Source organism: Pan paniscus, chromosome 17 (assembly GCF_029289425.2).
Source record: "Pan paniscus chromosome 17, NHGRI_mPanPan1-v2.0_pri, whole genome shotgun sequence".
NCBI lineage: Eukaryota > Metazoa > Chordata > Mammalia > Primates > Hominidae > Pan > Pan paniscus.
In genome coordinates this window covers 24,360,736-24,380,272 of record NC_073266.2, presented here as the reverse complement: position 1 = coordinate 24,380,272, position 19,537 = coordinate 24,360,736, and the positions used below count along the sequence as shown (strand labels likewise).

Below are 19,537 nucleotides of genomic sequence, written 5' to 3'. Positions count from 1 at the left end.
GCTACTCGGGAGGCTGAGGCAGGAGAATGGCGTGAACCTGGGAAGTGGAGCCTGCAGTGAGCCGAGATCGTATCACTGCACTCCAGCCTGGGCGACAGAGTAAGACTCTGTCTCAAAAAAAAAAAAAAATATATATATATATATATATACATATATATATATATCTTTAAAATTCCTGGAGTTATCGTCTAAGATCACTGAAACAAGAGAGCCAGTATCTCCATTTCATCCTGAGCATAAAGCATTTGTAAGTAAGTGTAGATTCTGTGACAAATAAACACACGATTATATTTCAAGGGATAAATTTATTATTTTCACTACTGGGAGGTAGGTAATCTCAGTATAAGCATTCTTTTTCTCCTTTCTTGAAATCTGTAAACAGCACCCTGTTGTATGTACAAAAGGCTGTCTCAGTGAAATACATTTTTTGATGTGGTTGGTTTTGCTCTTATTCCTGAATAAACTAAGTCTCTCACCTAATCCATCTTTCATTTCAAATATCAATTTGCTTAGCAAACCCTTTTTGTGCATTTTACGTAGGTGAATCTCAGTCCTAGCTCCCTCCCCACCCGGTCAACACACCTCGCATAAATGCAGACATGCCTTTAGCCAGGCATGGTGGTGTGCACCTGTAGTCCTAGCTACTCAGCAGGCTGAGGTGGGAGGATCACTTGAGCCAGGAGTTCAAGACGCAAGTGAGCTATGATCATGCCACTGCACTCTAGCCTGGGTGACAGAGTGAGACTCTGTCTCAAAAAAATAAATATAAATATAAATATAAATGTAGACATGTAAGACACAGGGCTGCTTCTGCCGAGCGCTCGCAGTTCACAGAGGTTATAGGTGAATTAATCCCAAGTGTAAGGTGTACTGTAAATGAAATGAGGTCTATTATACATAGCAAACTATACTGTATATATTCTCAATTATTTAACTTGGCATATTGGTAACTGTATTGTTAGCCTGCTATTAATACTCCAAACTCAACATATTACAGGGATCCCTGAAACTTAAGGACTAGGTTAGCAATATGCTAGCAACAACATTTTTGTAACATTCCTGGTGCCAAGTAATACAACAGAGCTTCTCACATCTTCAGAGCATTTTTTACCAGAGAATTTCATATCACTCAAGCAGTAACTCATTGTCTATTAGACTAACACAACATGATCATGAAACTGGATGGCAACAAAACTCAAATGGACTAACAAAAGATGTCTATGCAGGAAAAGCAAATTTTAGTTTCAGGATTATTAGTAATAAGAACCTCCAATTTATCCCCACTGGAAAATATGCAACATGAAAAGTAAAAGGAAATTGTTTTAGAAAAATTCCATATAACACAAGATTTTCACATAGTCTCCAGTGGTTAAAAAGAAAAAAGAAACAAGGAACATGTTTAATATCTTAAAAAACAGCACTTAAACCTGCAAAAATGTGAATTATTTGATAAATACTTAAAAAACATGTTAATCATGTTTAGATTTGAAAATGTGGCATCAATGTGAAGCAGTGCATTCAACCCTCTGTATCAGGAGACAGCGGTGCTGCCTGCCCAAGACTGCAGAGAGCAGAGACACAGCTGCATCTCTCAGCACTCTCCCCGGCCCCCAAGAAGAGATTCCAATCACAGCATATTCATTTAAAAAGTATTCTAATATAGTAATTAGACTCATCAAATACAAACTTTTTTTCCCCTTTAAACTATTCTCTAAATTTGGCCAAACTAAGTACTTGACATAAAAATCCTGGCAAAGAGCAGGGGTCCCTGCGGGACTGTGTGGCAAACCCAGACATTCTCTTGCCTTAGCAGATAAGTCAAAACAAGGACAATCTAAGAGGCCATTCCCTCATCCAATTAGCAATTGAAGGGTTAGAACTGAAATAGTCACTGTTAGAGCACAGGAAACAGACACTTACATACTCAAACACACCCCACCAGCCCCGCAACGCTCACAGCTGACAACGGCTGAATTTCATTACAAGCAAATGATTTAATGATAGCTTTGTTAAGATGGTGAAACCCCATCTCTACTAAAAATACAAAAAAATTAGCTGGGTGTGGTGGTGGGCGCCTGTAGTCCCAGCTACTCGGGAGGCTGAGGTCAGGAGTTGGAGACTAGCCTGGCTAACATAGTGAAACTCCACCTCCACTAAAAATACAAAAATTAGCTGAGTGTGGTGGCACACGCTTATACTCCCAGCTACTTGGAAAGCTGAGGCGGGAGGATCACTTGAACCTGGGAGGCAGAGGATGCAGTGAGCCGAGATTGTACCATTGCACTCCAGTCTGGGAGAGAGAGACGGAGGCTCCGTCTCAAAAAAAAAAAAAAAAAAAAAAAAAAAAAAAAAAAAATCAAGTAGAATGCTCAAACAAGGATATTTCCCTTCAATGTAAGACAAAAAGCAGCAGCCACAATTGAAAACTTTACTCCATAATGAAATCAGCATGAATTCTGAAACTAAGACATTGGGAAATTGCACTGGTTTGCTGAGGCAAGGCCCATGTCTACCCCAAGGAGTTAGCAGTCTCCATGACAACCTGACTCCATTTTTAGTCTCCCAAACCTTTTTCTGCTTGAGAACCATGAGCTTGAGTTACTGCTGACAAATATTTGATTTTAACAATGAATTTAAGGTTTAATGATTTTTTACCTTTCCTCTGAAAGACAGTTGAAAAGGACACAAATGATTCACAACAGAGGTTTATGTTTGAGGTGATCACCACTAATACACACTTTGAAAAGTACCATCACCATATATATATTTGCTTTAAAAAAATTATGACAAGCTTCAGGTAAAAATAATTTTTAAAGGGTCCATTTTTCATTTACGTACAATCAATACATCTTATTTACATATATGACTGAATCTTTATTCTATTTTCTTCATATAAGATATTTTAACTGGTAGGTAACTGCTCTATTCTGTTTTTATAGAAAGACTAAACACCTTCTTATTTACAGGCAGTTTTGATGATGCTAGTTTGTCTCCAAATTACGTACTGAATATAGTTAAAATCTTAATGAATAACATAAAAATTAAGATCCGGTATTAACAGACTATTTTATGGGTCACACTGGATATTCAAGGAGTCAGCTGCCTAGTGTGTGACAATTACAGCTGCAACAAAACAGAAATCAAGTGTGGTTCTGAAGACCTTGAAAAAGAAGTCTGACTTCTAAGACATTAACCACTGCTTAATACTGCTACTGATGGCAAATTCTTACACTGGGTTCATTTCTTCCCTTGTAATAACACTGATTTTTCTAGTGATATTTAACTTTAAAAAGGTATTTTACTTCTTTAACCCTCAGAGAACTAGTATATTTTGGCAACTAACCAAAAAAATAATCAGACACATGTATCTTTGCCCATAGTTTCCAAAGGGTTAAAGTGCAGGAATTTTCTATACTGCTATATAAGGCACCTTATTCCACTTTTTTCTTAAAGGAAACTTTTTCTTTGGTTTCTTGTAACTTTTCAGTGAGTCTATCTTTTGTTTCTTCCATTTTCTCTGTGATAAGCTCCTTTGTCTCTTCCATCCTGTCCTGCAGATACTCCTTGACGGGTGGCGGCGTGGACATGTAGCCATGACTGCGCAGATACTTCACAGTGACAGATGTTCCTCCCAAAGTCACGGTATACCGAGCAGGTGTTGCAATCTTAAGCAAAAAGCAAACAGAGGCAAATCAAAACCTGGTTATTACTGTCATCTTAAGCAAAAACAAGTTAAAATTAAAATTCTTGGTAATAACCCATCAGAATAAATTGCCTCATTGTTTCACAAAGCTAATGTAGTAATATCCTATAGGGTTTTCCCTCCTAACAAGAGATATTTCTTCTGTAAACTCATTTTATGAATGTTTGTCCTCTACACAATCCTGACCCAGATAACAGAATCATAGCACTGATGTCCCTAATCGCATGCTAGTAAACTTGGGGGACAGGTCAACCTGGAAATCAGAAAGAGGACTCAGTACCAGTAAAAATAACAGAGGAACACATGTTTCTATTCTTTAAAAGCCCTGCCATCCTGCCAGATGCTTTCTATCTGGAGCTAAACTAGAACTGAATGTCTTCAAATGGTGAGAGGCAGAGCATGAAACCACTCTCTGTTGGATTTAGGTTAGCTTCACTTCCAAATCCCTTTCCTTTGACTGTTCTAAACCTATGCTACCTTCTCATCACAATCTACCCTGAGTCTCAAATCCTAGCCACTAATTTACAGGAGGCCAAAAGTAGTAAAATGGCACACCTGCTGCAGACATGCACAGGTTTAACGTTAATTGGAACTTTTAGGACCAATACCAAATAGCAGATGGATGACTGGTCAAAGAGAACCATAAAAGTAAAAAGGCTGCATCATATTCTAAGTCAAAAATCAGGTTGGGCGCAGTGGCTCATGCCTGTAATCCCAGCACTTTGGGAGGCTTAGGTGGGTGGGTCACCTGAGTTCAGGAGTTCAAGACCAGCCTGGCCAACATGGTGAAACCCAGTCTCTAATAAAAGTACAAAAATTAGCTGGGCGTGGTGGCAGGCGCCTGTAATCCCAGGTATTTGAGAAGCTGAGGCAGGAGAATCGCTTGAACCCAGTGGCAGAGGTTGCAGCGAACCGAGATCGTACCATTGCGCTCCAGCCTGGGCGACAAGAGTGAAGCTACCTCTCAAAACAAAACAAAACAAAACAAAAAACATAGGTGTTGGCAGGTACAATGGCTCACGCCTATAATCCCAGCACTTTGGGAGGCTCAGGCGGGAGGGCTGCTTGAGCTCAGAAGTTCAAGACTAGTCTGGGCAACATAATGAGACCCTGCCATCTATTAAAACAAAAAGAAAAAGAAAGAAGAAAAAGAAAAGAAAAATACTTAGCCGGGAGTAAGTGGCATGTGCCTGTAGTCCCAGCTACTTGGGAGGCTGATGCAGGAGGACTGCTCGAGTCTAGGAGTTCGAGGCTGCAGGGAGCTGTGATTGCACGACTGCACTCCAGCCTGGGAAACAGCAAGATCCTGTCTCAAACGAAACAAAACAAAATGCATAGGTGTGTTGTATAACAAAACCCTGAAAGAGCTGTCTGCTCTATCTCTAATTTCTCTCCTAAACTCACGTTAAGCAAGCTTTCACCCATACCTCTTCACCAAAACTGCTTTCAAAGTCACAGTGACCTCTACAAAACTAAATCCAGTTGTCAATTTGGAACCAGCCCCTGAACCACTGGAACCATCCCACACAGCTTTCACCTTCCCTTCACTTGGCTCCAGGCCCTCAACTTGCTGGGCTTCCTTCTAGTTCATGGCGGCTTCTCATTTTTGCCAATTCCTCCCCTTTCACCCACCTCTGAACATGGTGTGACAACATTCGATCCCTGGACCTCTTATTTTCTCTACCTATCTCACTCTCTGGTCTTTAGTGCCAACTGTACATGGATGATTCTTAACTTTAATCTCCAGACTGAACTTTTCCCCTGAATTCCAGTATATACAACCACCTCCATTTGCATATCTAATAAGATCTCAAACTTAATGCAGGTGAGTCACTTAATAGGGATACGGTCTGAGAAATGTGTCATTAGGTGATTTTATTGTTGTGTGAAACTTCACAGAGTGTACTTACACAAACCTAGATGGTGTAGCCCTCTGCACACTCAGGCCACAAGGTATAGCCTATTGCTCCTAGGCTACAAACCTGTACAGCACACTACTGTGCTGAATACAGTAGGCAATTTTAAGACCACAGTAAGTATTTGTATACCTAAACTATCTAAACGTAGAAAAGGTACAGTAAAAATATGACATTCATAAAAACATGGGACCTATGGGACCATCACTGTGGCAGTCCATGGTTAACCGAAATGCTGTTGAGTGGCACATGACTGCATGTTCAAAACTGACCTTCGGATCTTCGACTGTCCTACTTCAAACCTGCTTCTCTCAAAGTCTTACTCATCTCAGAAAATGGCAATTCTATTCTTCCAGTTGTCCGGGCCAAAAACTTACAAGAAAGCTTCAACCCCTCTTGCTTTTCCATAATTTATATCCAAACCATCAGAAAACCCCAGCAACCACGTCTTTAAAACGTATCGAGAATCCAACTACTTCCTGCTACCACCTGGGTTCTGGCCACTATTGCCTCTCAACTAAAATACTGTAATCACCTCACCTCACACCAGGTCCCTTGGCTTCTCCCCTGATCCCGCCATGGTCTGTTAATAGAGCAGCCAAAGTGATTTTGATGGAACAGAGGCAAGATGCTTAAAATTGGCCAGTGGCTTTCCATGTCCTCAGGGTAAAAAGCAAAGTCCTTTTAAGGGCCAACAAGGCTGTCCTGATCTGATGACACGCTATTCTCTGCCCTGTTCACTGATTCCAGTCACACTAGCTTCCCTGCATCCCTCAAATACTCCCAGGATCCTGCAGCCTCAGAACTTTGTCTTTCGGATTTTCTCTGTTTGGAATGCTCCTCCCTCTTGGAGGAGCAACTCTCTCACCTTCTCAGCAAGGTGTGCCATCTCCCATTGAAAAACAAATCCATACCCCCATCCCTGGTTTCCTTTCTTAGCAGTTACCATCATCTACGTACACATACTTTGTGTGTGCATGCATTTCTAACTTCATCTTGTCTCCCCAACCCACTACCACTCACTACACTATCAGCCCTATGAGGCAGGTATTTTGCACTGTCTTCTTTGATTCGTTTATTCCCAGTACCTAGAATGGTACCTGGCACACAGCAGAGGATGACTAAAACTCTGGGTGTATTTCAAAGAGATTATGAGGCAGTCAGTGAATACATCCCGTAGCCAACTGCCACCAGACCATACATGCCATACTTCATTTGGGGACTTTGTCTTGTTGAAGCAATAAATCTGTGTCTGTTGCTCTATTTGAGAAACTGGGGATTACAGATAATACAAAGGAGAATCCCCTCCATATCTCCTACTTCACAGAGGAATAGTGAGGGGGAAGAAACACCACTGGCACTCATCTCCCTACCATGACGCCTACAGCTTCATTTTCAATCCCAACTCCACAAACACGTGCTGAGCATTTTATTCACCTACAGAACATAATACCAGGTGCAGTGAAAAAAAACAAGAAAGAAGACATGATTCTGAGTTCCTGGGAGCTCCTAATCAAATAAAACAAACACTTAACACCTAGCACACACTGTGCTATCAACTGTCATGCTATGGGAGTGGGATAAGGAGCAATTAAATTAGGGAAGGTTTACATCAGCATGATAGTTTGACTTACTCGGGTTAAAATTATACCCACCATAATTAGAAACTTGATAATTTTTAAATTTAATACACTTTAATGTAGAAAAACTCAAAAATTAAATGTTAGCCCTCTCATCAAAATTATAATAAAAGAGGAAATCTACCAAGATTTCAGAGGATGCTAATGAGGATGACAGAATGAAACAATGCTACTTTTGAGTAATGCTGTAAAACTGTAATTCTTAGATATTCTTGTACAACAGAAGTAAAATAAAACATCTAGTTTCTGTGTTTTCAACTTCCTTAGGTAGAAGTTTCACAGACCCTCATAAATATTTGTCAGTTTAGAAAATGAGATTAATATGGCTAAACTCCACACTTTACAGTGAGTCTTCCCTTCCAAAATAAAGACCCATAGGCATAGAAGCTATCAAGATGATGCTGTCAGGCCGGCTGCAGTGGCTCTCATCTGTAATCCCAGCACTTTGAGAGGCCGAGGGCGGGCAGATCACCTGAGGTCAGAAGTTTGAGACCAGCCTGACCAACATGGAGAAACCCCGTTTCTACTAAAAAAATACAAAATTAGCCAGGCATGGTGGCACATGCCTGTAATCCCAGCTACTTGGGAGGCTAAAGCAGGAGAATTGCTTGAACCCGGGAGGCAGAGGTTGCGGTGAGCCGAGATCGCGCCATTGTACTCCAGCCTGGGCAACAAGAGTGAAACACTGTCTCAAAAAAGTTGTCTGAATCCGGAGAATAGTTATAAAGATTATCAACTTTTAAAATGAAACATATGTTAGGTTAAAATCTAACAGAAAAGGGTTTATCATATAAGACAATTTGGATTAAACCTATTTTACTTGCTAAGAAAAGATGAATTATTAAAAACAGTAAAATAGGGGGACCTCCTCTTTTGGCTTTGGAGGCCCCCCCCTTCTGTCTCTGTACAGGGGAGCTTCTTCCTTCTCCCTTCCTTCTTGCCCCTTCTTGCCTATTAAACTCTCTGCTCCTTAAAACCACACACAAAACAAAACAAAAAACAGTAAAATAAATGCTAAATTTTGCTAACAAGTCAGGTGGCATGCAGATCACTGAATAAGAAAAAACAAATATAATTATACTTAAAATAATTATATCTCCATTTATCAATGGGAGCAATGTCAAACAGATGACTACTACCATGGAAAATCACATAAGTCTAACAATTATCTGACCACAGGAAGTTATGAATGATCTACCAATTTTTAAGGCATTTCTTCCTAAAACCACATTTTTACTTCCACTTTATTTTGTTATCTTGTACTCCCAGCTACTCGGGAGGCTGAGGTAGGAGAATCACTTTAACCTGGGAGGCGGAGGTTGCAGTGAGCCGAGATGGCATCACTGCACTCCAGCCTGGCAAACAAGAGCGAAACTCCATCTCCAAAAAAAAAAAAAAAAAAAAAAAAAAAAAAAAAAAAAAAAAATTATCTTACATTATTCACCAGGCATATCAGAGATGAAATACAGCGTTTCAAGTTACGAAATACAATTGGAAGCTAACATGGAGTCTCATGGGAAAGTGAGCAGGTCACCACCAGTGAGTTCTGAGGAGCAATGGGTTTGTTACAGTACCCACCTTAAACAAGGCATATGCTGTGAGGGCATTTCCACTCTGGGAGTTTTTCAGGATGCTTACCACACTGTCAGGTAACCCAATGAGTTCTAGAAAAGGAACGACATTCACTCCTCTACAAAAAAAAAAAAGTAATTTTCATATGTACAAACTTTTAATGATATTTTCAAAAATTATATGAAAATACCAAAACCACACTATAATTTTATTAAATTTTGCTTAAAAGCTGATTCTACATTATCAAGCACTTTACCTTCACTCTAAGAGAACATCTTACTTGATGTGCAATATGCAACATGCACACAAACATCACATCACATGGTATCTTACCGCCTACAACTTCTATTTGCTTCATGTGGGCATCCTAGTATGTTTAGAAAAATAGAGGCAGTTATTAGAATAAAATTAACAGCTTTAAGTAAACTATGAGAAAAGGATCAGAATCATTTGCCTGGTCTTAGTTTCCTCAACCAAATACCACTTCCTTAGAATGCTCCAACTCACATTTTAAGACCTAAAATTTTTACCTTTAAAATTACATGGTTTGTTTGTTTGTTCTGTTCTGTTTTGAGACAGAATCTTGCTCTGTTGCCAGGCTGGAGTGCAGTGGCGCAATCTTGGCTCACTGCAACCTCTGACTCCCTGGTTCAAGCGATTCTCCTGCCTCAGCCTCCTGAGTAGCTGGGATTACAGACACGCAACCACCACGCCTAGCTAATCTTTGTATTTTTAGTAGACATGGGGTTTCATCATGTAGGCCAGGATGGTCTCCATCTCCTGACCTCATGATCTGCCCGCCGCAGCCTTCCAAAGTGCTGGAATTACAGGCATGAGCCACAGTGCCCAGCCAATTACATGTAATTTTATGTGTAAAATTGCACTGTAAAAGCAAGAGATATTTTAACATCACTTTAGTCTGTTATTATGCAAAGAATAAACGACACTATGGGTTTGATGAAAACTTCAATTACTCTAAAAGGATGCTTCTATTCTATTAAAAGACTTAAGGCAGGTGAAGGAGCAATTAACATATACCGCGACAAATTTCTGGAGACAGGAGAGAAGGCAGAGAAAGTCTCCAACTTGAGCTGCGACTTCTTCGTTTCCAGCTTCCTGATTATTAACATTCCTGAGCCCCGACTTTTATTTCCAGTTTCCTGATTATTAACATTCCTGAGCCCTGGCTTATTTCCAGTTACATTCCTGAGCCCCGACTTCTTTATTTCCAGTTTCCTGATTATTAAGTCTTGAGCCATGACTTATTTCCAGTTTCCTTATTAACATTCCTGAGCCCCTGACCTATTTCCAGTTTCCTGATTATTAACATTCCTGAGCCCCGACTTCTTTATTTCCAGTTTCCTGATTATTAACATTCCTGAACCCCGACTTCTTTATTTCCAGTTTCCTGATTATTAACATTCCTGAGCTCCGACTTCTTTATTTCCAGTTTCCTGATTATTAACATTCCTGAGCTCCGACTTCTTCATTTCCAGTTTCCTGATTATTAACATTCCTGAGCCCAGGCTTCTTTATTTCCAGTTTCCTGATTATTAACATTCCTGAGCCCCGACTTCTTTATTTCCAGTTTCCTGATTATTAACATTCCTGAGCCCAGGCTTCTTTATTTCCAGTTTCCTGATTATTAACATTCCTGAGCCCCGACTTCTTTATTTCCAGTTTCCTGATTATTAACATTCCTGAACCCCGACTTCTTTATTTCCAGTTTCCTGATTATTAACATTCCTGAGCCCTGGCTTCTTTATTTCCAGTTTCCTGATTATTAACATTCCTGAGCCCCGACTTCATTTCCAGTTTCCTGATTATTAACATTCCTGAGCCGTGACTTCTTTATTCCCAGTTTCCTGATTACTAACATTCCTGAGCCCCGGCTTATTTCCAGTTTCCTGATTATTAACATTCCTGAGCCCAGGCTTCTTTATTTCCAGTTTCCTGATTATTAACATTCCTGAGCCCTGGCTTCTTTATTTCCAGTTTCCTGATTATTAACATTCCTGAGCCCTGGCTTCTTTATTTCCAGTTTCCTGATTATTAACATTCCTGAGCCGTGACCTCTCTATTTCCAGTTTCCTGATTATTAACATTCCTGAGCCCAGGCTTCCTTATTTCCAGTTTCCTGATTATTAACATTCCTGAGCCCCGGCTTCTTTATTTCCAGTTTCCTGATTATTAACATTCCTGAGCCCCTGACCTCTTTATTTCCAGTTTCCTGATTATTAACATTCCTGAGCCCTGGCTTCTTTATTTCCAGTTTCCTGATTATTAACATTCCTGAGCCCTGGCTTCTTTATTTCGTTTCCTGATTATTAACATTTTGCCATGATGGCTCTTGCTCTCTTTGGACACTGTGACCCTTCGCCCCTAAATCAGAACGAAGACATTCACCTACATAAGCATCACATTTATAACATACACAATAGTCTACAGTTAATATATAATCTAGATTACAGTTTCCTAAATTGTCCCAGTATGTCCTTTATGGCTATTTTTCCTGTCTCTCTAGTCTGCTTTTCTCTAGAAGTGCTTCTCAGCATTCTATGGTGGAGGAGGGCAGCATGCAGGCTGGCTACTTGGAAGGACATCTCTCAACTACTTTCGCACAGGAAAACGACAGAATGGACACTGTCCACCTCAGCACATCACAACAAGGGACACATAAAGCCAGTCTGTCCATCCTTAGTGCAGCAGGACGAGCTGCAGACAAAACCCCTCAGACACTGAGTTAAAGAAGGAAGGGCTCTATTTGGCTGGGAGCATCGGCAAGACTCACGTCTCAAAAAACCGAGCTCCCTGAGTGAGCAATTCCTGTCCTTTTTTTTTTTTTTTTTCTTTTTCAGACAGAGTCTCCCTCTGTCGCCCAGGCTGGAGTGCAGTGGCGCAATCTCAGCTTACTGCAAGTTCCACCTCCCCGGTTCATGCCATTCTCCTTCCTCAGCCTCCCGAGTAGCTGGGACTACAGGTGCCCGCCACCACGCCCGGCTAATTTTTTGTGTTTTTAGTAGAGACAGGGTTTCACCATGTTAGCCAGGATGGTCTCGATCTCCTGACCTTGTGATCCGCCCACCTCGGCCTCCCAAAGTGCTGGGATTACAGGCGTGAGCCATCACGCCCGGCCCCTGTCCCTCTTAAGGGCTTACAACTCTAAGGGGGTCCGCGTGAGAGGGTCGTGATCGACTGAGTAAGCAGGGGGTACGTGACTGGGGGCTGCATGCACCAGTAATCAGAACAGAACAGAACACAACACAACAGAACAGAACAGGGATTTTCACAGTGCTTTTCCATACAATGTCTGTAATCTACAGATAACAGATTAGGTTCGATCTTTAACTACCAGGCCCAGGGTGTGGTGCTGGGCTGTCTGCTTGCGGATTTCATTTCTGCCTTTTAGTTTTTACTTCTTCTTTCTTTGGAGGCAGAAATTGGGCATAAGACAATACGAGGGGTGGTCTCCTCCCTTATTAGTATTACTGAGTTTGCCTCTTGGTGAAGGCAGGGTCGGTAGACCTCCACTGTAAAAGCAGCTTTCCCTATGTCATTAAGAAAGAGCGTTGCCTAGATCTATTATGATAACGGTAGCGGTAAACTCTTAATTTATTTTTAATATTAATTAGGGAAAAGATGTCCCACTCTGTGACTTCACCATAATACTAAGCAGTCAGGGAGCACCCTCGGTAGATATGGCTGATCATCCTCAAGAAAGGACTATTAAAATTACTTATCATCAGAAGTCAGAGGAAACCAGAACAACTTAAGGGAAGTTTAAAGAGATGAATTAAAAAATAAACTATGAGTCCAATCTCATTTCTTCTATCTTCTATCTTCAGTTTCAATTCTTTTTCAAATCTCTTTCTAGATAACAACTAAATCTCATTAAGATACGGTTTAGGCCAGGCGTGGTGTCAAGATTTGTCTCTATAAAAAATTAAAAAATAAAAGATCATACAAACAATGGACTGAGACTCCAAGCACAAGCTGTATTGTCACTGGCCTGCATCCTTTGTCAGATAAAGAAGCAAGCATCTAGTTCCAATTTTTTTTTTTTTTTTTAGATGGAGTTTCGCTCCAGGCTGGAGTGCAATGGTGAGATCTCGGCTCATGGCAACCTCTGCCTCCTGGGTTCAAGCGATTCTCCTGCCTCAGCCTCCCAAGTAGCTGGGATTACAGGCTCTGTAATTCTGTAGTGTAATGCACCACCATGCCTGGCTAATTTTTGTATTTTTAGTAGAGATGGGGTTTCTCCATGTTGGTTAGGCTGGTCTCGAACTCCTGACCTCAGACGATCAGCCTGCCTCAGCCTCCCAAAGTGCTGGGATTACAGGCGTGAGCCACTGTACCCGGCCCCACTTATTTCTAAACTGTTGATGACTTTTCTTAAAAATAACTTTCATTTCCTCTGGAATTACTGAACGTGAAGTATTAATGAGGGTCTGATTCAAACAGAAACATCTACTGTTTGTCACTTTCTACTCTGAAGTGCCCACAGCCAGCCAGGAATCTGTGCTTCTCAAACTGCCAGCTTTACAACTGTTTCCACAGATGAAGAAACACACAAGGACAAAAGCACATTCACCGTCTGGATAAAGTGCAGTAGAAATCAATCAGGGTTTTGCCTCACGGTGGATCTGTAACTTTAGGAACTTGAGGTCTCAAACACAAGGCATCTAAATGCAGGGACCACATCATCATTGCTGAGCCACACTTGATCAAACTAAAGCACTTCTGGACATAAGACACCAGATCTCTGCAAGGCTTTGCCAGATAGGAGCGGCAACAAAGCTCAGTTTAAAATAAAATCTATTAGCATGCACAATTTAGAACTCCCTGAAATAAAGTATTTCAAAAACCTGAGAACTTCATCACTCTGTCATTCTAAATATAGAATGACATTTTGCTCTACGGTGCCTAGAAAGGCAGTAATGCGAGCTGTCAGAGTAACCAAGACAAACACTGGTCAGTAATGAGGCGTGATGTCAAATGCCCATCTTTCCAGCTACAAACTATTTTTCTCCCCTTCTTTTAATAGTAAGTAGGCAACAAGCAAATAACACAGAACTTTTCCCAGTTAAACAAACGAACAACACTAAAATATAACTAGCCTCTTGTCAGGTGAATTGACAATCTGTATTTAGTATAATCAACTTCAATTTTTAAATACAATCATCCTACAGTGAAAATATTCGAATTCCTTTTTCTTTCATTCATGAGTTTGATTTTTTTAAGCATTACTTGTGATTAAGATCTTCATTTAGAATAAATTGACTTTCAAATTTTGAAGGATCCAATAAAAACCCCAAGGAGGACTGTTCTGGAAAGCAACCCATCCTGCCCATTATAAATTCTCTACGTGATGCTATGACAGAATTGACCCAGTGGTCGTGGCGGGGCAGTAGCGGTGGTCTAGCAACCCGATTCCTATGCTAACAAATAGCCCCGAAGCAAGGTGTAATGGGGAAGGGTATTATTTTAAAGTAGACAGTTGTATCACCATGTTTACATATAAGCATTCTGCAAAAAAAGAGGGAGGAAAATAAAACTAAGAAAGTTGCATTTTACAGGGGATGACAGAGCATCACCCACAACTGCTTTAGATGCCCACAGCACTGAAGAAATCTTAAGCATTATTAAGATCACTAGATTATTCTGGGTCTACTTTTTCAGTTACAGAACTTTTACCAGAGAATAAGGAAAAGTTAAAGGAACAAAAATATTATTCTTAATAGCCTAAAGGAGAATCTCATATTCAATTAATTAAAAGCTTGAATTTCTCCCTCTAAGGCCAGCCAGGAGGCCGAATGCCTTGCCTTATCATACATGGGCAACCTGACGAGGGCAAAAGAAACACATATGTATTTTTCATGTCATCTTTCACAGACTGAATCACAAAAATCCTCCATGACTCAAAAAAGAAAATTTAATATGTAGAAATCCATTCATTACATAGCAGGACTGAATGCCTACAATAACTTTTGATCAAAATGGTAACTTTATTTTCTGTCAAAAAACCAAGGGCAGTTTTGAAGACTTCTATAAATATTAAACATGTCCAAAAATGTCATTAATAAACCAAGAAACAATTCCATAAAACATACACCTAAAGAATCTTCTGCAAGGAAAGATACAATTCTTAAAGAAAAGGATATGCAATGAAGAAGGATATAATTAAATAAGAGGAACATAATGTAAAGATACAAAGTGAAACAGAACAGCATCAATTACACAAGGTGAAAAAAAATCCTTTTAGAAATTTTGTCAAGAAACCTATGTGGTCCTGTGTTCCCAAAAATAGGTAGTTTCTATTCCATCATCCTGGAAGAGCTACTTATAGCTTAGTCTGCAATAGGCTGCTTCTAAAGAGTGAGCTTTACGTACAACACTAACCATATTTTGTTAATGTCTTGATATCAAGCCATTAAATATAATCAAGCACTGAAAACCACTCAACTCTGGAAAGTATAAAATAATTCTCAACCAATTAGGAGAGTTTACTGAAGTGTCTAAGTCCTTCATGCACACTGAGGAATGGGCACTCGGCCGACTAGTGGCAGAAATGGGAAATCACTGGTCCTCCTGCGCCTAAAGCAGTGTGAAGCAAATAACTTACCTTAAGGGGAAGGCACAGTACTAACAAGAGAGATGCACTTTAAATTGTATGTTTCAAAACACTGGGAGGCTAGACCTACTAGATTCATTTCTGATCAGAACAAAAGACCTTTCCTTGACACTTACTGGACTTGGGTAATATCAATGCAAACAAATTAGCTGGACTTTGGCAAAATCTTGCAAATTTCCCACCAAAACCATACATATGGCAAAATAGACATCTTTTCACATTTATGAACATTCTAAGAAATATATAATTATGGAGTCATGGTGCTGCCAAATTTCTGAAATTTGATTATTTTATGTCTGTGCTTTCCTGAATGCCAGGATGAGATCTGCATATAGGAGAGTGTATGCTTTGAGATCAGATGCACCTAATTGGGTTTTTAGTCCAGGCACCACTTCTTAGCAACTGAGTTATTTTGGGAAAAGCTGAACTATTTTTACTTCTCCTTGCCTAATCTGTTTTCTCATTCATAAAATGGGTGTAACTGTGTAACTTGCTTTATATGGTTGCTGGGAGGATTAAATAAGATGAAACAGTTAAAAACTGCACCAGATGCTTGCTCCAAACAGTAAGCAAATGTTAGCTATTATTATTAAAATGTGAAAAGAGCTATGAAAAACAGTTATCCTCTATTGATGAAAAACATTAAAGCATTTAAAAATCTAAAGCTATCATTAGTACAATTAAAAAGATTAATATTCTGGTAAGACAGGGAAAGACATTCAACTAAGCAAAAACTTACTTCAAGGCTGCATAATAAAATGTTCCAAACCAAACACCAGAAGTTATCAGATGCACTGGAATCAGAACTTTTCCATACTGTCTAAATGTCTTCTTGAATCGTTGATAAAGACTAATAGATTTGTCTTGCAAAGGATCAGGCTCTTCCTTTTTTTCCGGAGTTCCCTGAGCTGTGGCACTGGATGAAAAAACCCTCCTGAATGAAACATGTTGCTTCCCTTGCTTATGGCGAAGGACTCCTGGTTGGGGTGGATGAGCATCCAATGGCCTCCTTTCCTTTGCAACACACTGGGCAGCAGATAAATGCAACCATTGTTTTTGAGGGCCTTGTACCAAAACCACTTTGGATTCAGCACTGTATAAAAGTAAAGGTCCCTTTACATTTTGACAGTGTCCAAAGAGACCAGCATTATGTGGTTCCAAGCATGTCCTGCGTGCCAGTCGAGATACAGTCCGTGGTACATTCCATTGCATTTTGAAGAGTGTTGATAGGTTTCAGCTTCTACAAAGACAATTTTTCAAAAAAATTAGGTAATACTTAGGTTTCCATTTTAAATCAATTCATTTGAAAATCAATCATTAACCATTAGGAAGTAAAAAGACAGACACTGCTACATAATCCACAAAAACTGATGTTAGGGTATAGAGTTTAAGCACAGTGTAATTTTAAAATCTCATTAAGGCCAGGTGTGGTTACTCATACCTGTAACCCCAGCACTTTGGGAGGCCAAGGCGGGTGGATCACCTGAGATTAGGAGTTCCGAGACCAGCCTGGCCAACATGGCAAAACCCCATCTCCACTAAAAATACAAAAATTAGCCAGGTGTGGTGGTGGGCACCTGTAATTCCAGCTACTCAGGAGGCTGAGGCAGAAGAATCACTTAAACCCGGGAAGCGGAGGGTACAGTGATCTGAGATCGCGCCACTGCCCTCCAACCCGGATGACAGAGCAAGACTCCAGCTCAGAAAAATAAAATAAAATAAGCCAGGTGAGGTGGCTCATGCCTGTAATCCCAGCATTTTGGGAGTCTGAGGCAGGCGGATCGCTTGAGGTCAGGAGTTCGAGACCAGCCTGGCCAACGTGGCAAAACCCTGTCTCTACTAAAAATACAAAAATTAGCTGGGTACGGTGGTGTGTACCTGTAATTCCAGCTACTCGGGAGGCTGAGGCATGAGAATTGCTTGAACCCAGGAGGTGGAGATTGCAGTGAGTTGAGATCATGCCACTGTACTCCAGCCTGGGGGACAGAGCAAGACTCCGTTTCAAAAATAAAATAAAATAAAATAATAAAAATCTCATAAAACACACCATTTAAATATGATATGGTAAACTAGTCCAGCTGACACCATGGGGAATAATGTTTTGAGGCCTCTTGTTCTATAGAAGCAGTGTAGTACAGTGGGGGAAAAAATAAGATCTGGGTTCTGATGCTTTGGGGATATAATTCCACATAATTCCCTTTCAGAAACCAAGCCCAGGTCCACTACTAAAATGAAGATGACTTTACAGGATTGTCACCAGGAATTACACAAAATTTCTGATGTAAAGACACTTTTGTAAACTAATGAGCATCATAAATGTTATTTATGATTACAAATGTTAAAATCTGATGAATTGTTGATATTAGTTTTATTTACACTATAATGCCTTCGGACTAAGTTATCAAGTTATAAATCACTTATGTTATTGAATGGCGAGAAGAATTGCCTGGTATTTATTTTCTTCCCCACCCCCATATCAATGGTGGAGAGAAAAAAAAGTGTACAGTGATGTCTCACTATTTGATCTGGCATCAGCATAGAACAAAGATTTACAAGATGGCGAGACACAGTGGCTTCGGCTTGTGGTTCCAGCTACTCGGGAGGCTGAGATGGGAGGACACTTGAGCCCAGGTATTTGAGGCTGTAATGCATTTGTGAACAGCTACTCCACTCCAGCCTGGACAATACAGCAAGACTGCAAGCCTTTTTTTTTTTTTTTTTAAGAATTATAGAGACTTCCAGATAATTACTTAGCCTCTCTAGACAAAGGTTTTCCCAGTGGTAAATGTAATTATAGTAGCCATTACCATATAGTCAATCAGTCCCCTTCCTTCAACATCAGGTGGTACCACACATGCCTTCCCACTCCCAACGCCAGCTCTACCTTACTACTAACATGTTGAGAACAGACACTTTAACTATATCCTAAATAACAGACAGTGAGATCTGAATTAGCACCCCTATAAATGAGCACTGCAATAAATACAGATACTCCATCTTACACGAATATTCTTTATCTGGTGTACAAAGTTGACTGGCAAAACAAAAACTGTCATCATATAAAAACATTCATTAGTAATTATCCACCTACAAAAATTAATCCCCTGACTCATCCCTCCCAAATGAATAATTAACATCAGCTCCTAACAGACTCTCACAGATAATCCAACAACAGTACAAATGAGTTCATAAGGGAAACTGCAAATCTTGCAAAATAAATAGGCTCCCAAGAAGTCTTTTAAAAAGTGATACTGGGCTGGGAGCGGTGGCTCACACCTGTAATCTCAGTACTTTGGGATGCCGAGGCAGGCACATCACCTGGTGAGGAGTTCGAGACCAGTCTGGCCAACATGGTGAAACCCCATCTCTCCCAAAAATACAAAGAAAAAATTAGCCGGGCATGGTGGTGCACGCCTGTAATCCCAGCTATTTGGGAGGCTGAGGCAGGAGAATCATTTGAACCCCAGAGGCGGAGGCTGCAGTGACCCGAGGTCGCGCCACTGCACTCCAGCCTGGGCAACAGAGTGAGACTCGTCTCAAAAAAAGAAAAAAAAAGTGATACTGGAGATTAACTTCAGACAAAGCAGACTGCAAACATTCTTTGATTATAAGAGTTAAAGAGGGGCACTGTATAATAACAAGAATGAAAAGAAGACATAACAATCCTAAACACGTATATACCTAACAAGAGAGGATCAAAATAAATGAGGTGAAAACTGACAGAACAGAAAGGAGGAAAGAAATCCACTCTTAGAGACGTCAATACTCCGGTCAACAACCTTGATAAACCCAGCAGGCAGAATGTCTGTAAGGATAGAGTTAAACTAAACAACAATGTTAATCAATTTGATCTAACTGACATTTATAGAATACTCCATTCAACAACAGCAGAATACACATTCCACTCAAGTTCATATGGAACATTCAACAAGCAGACCCCATGCTGGGCCATTAAATATACTGTAACAAATTCTAAAAAATGAAAATCATGCAAAGTTATGTTCTCAAACTACAAGAGATACTAGAAACCATTAACATAAAGATAGCCGGGAACTCCCCCCACCCCCAATTATGT

The 19,537-nt window shown here is 40.2% G+C and overlaps 1 protein-coding gene across 1 annotated transcript in view; it reads right to left on the bottom strand.

Annotated features, from left to right (window-relative positions):
- Positions 1-2,414: 2,414 nt before the first annotated feature.
- Positions 2,415-19,537, bottom strand: part of FAM210A (family with sequence similarity 210 member A) — a 58,807-nt gene continuing 41,684 nt past the window's right edge. Inside the window, exons 2-4 of the mRNA XM_003807802.5 lie at positions 16,202-16,702; positions 8,838-8,949; positions 2,415-3,665 (exon numbers count right to left, since the gene is read on the bottom strand). Coding sequence (XP_003807850.1) covers positions 3,432-3,665; positions 8,838-8,949; positions 16,202-16,674 — 819 coding nt within the window. The 5' untranslated portion in view covers positions 16,675-16,702 and the 3' untranslated portion in view covers positions 2,415-3,431. The remainder of the gene's footprint in view (positions 3,666-8,837; positions 8,950-16,201; positions 16,703-19,537) is intronic.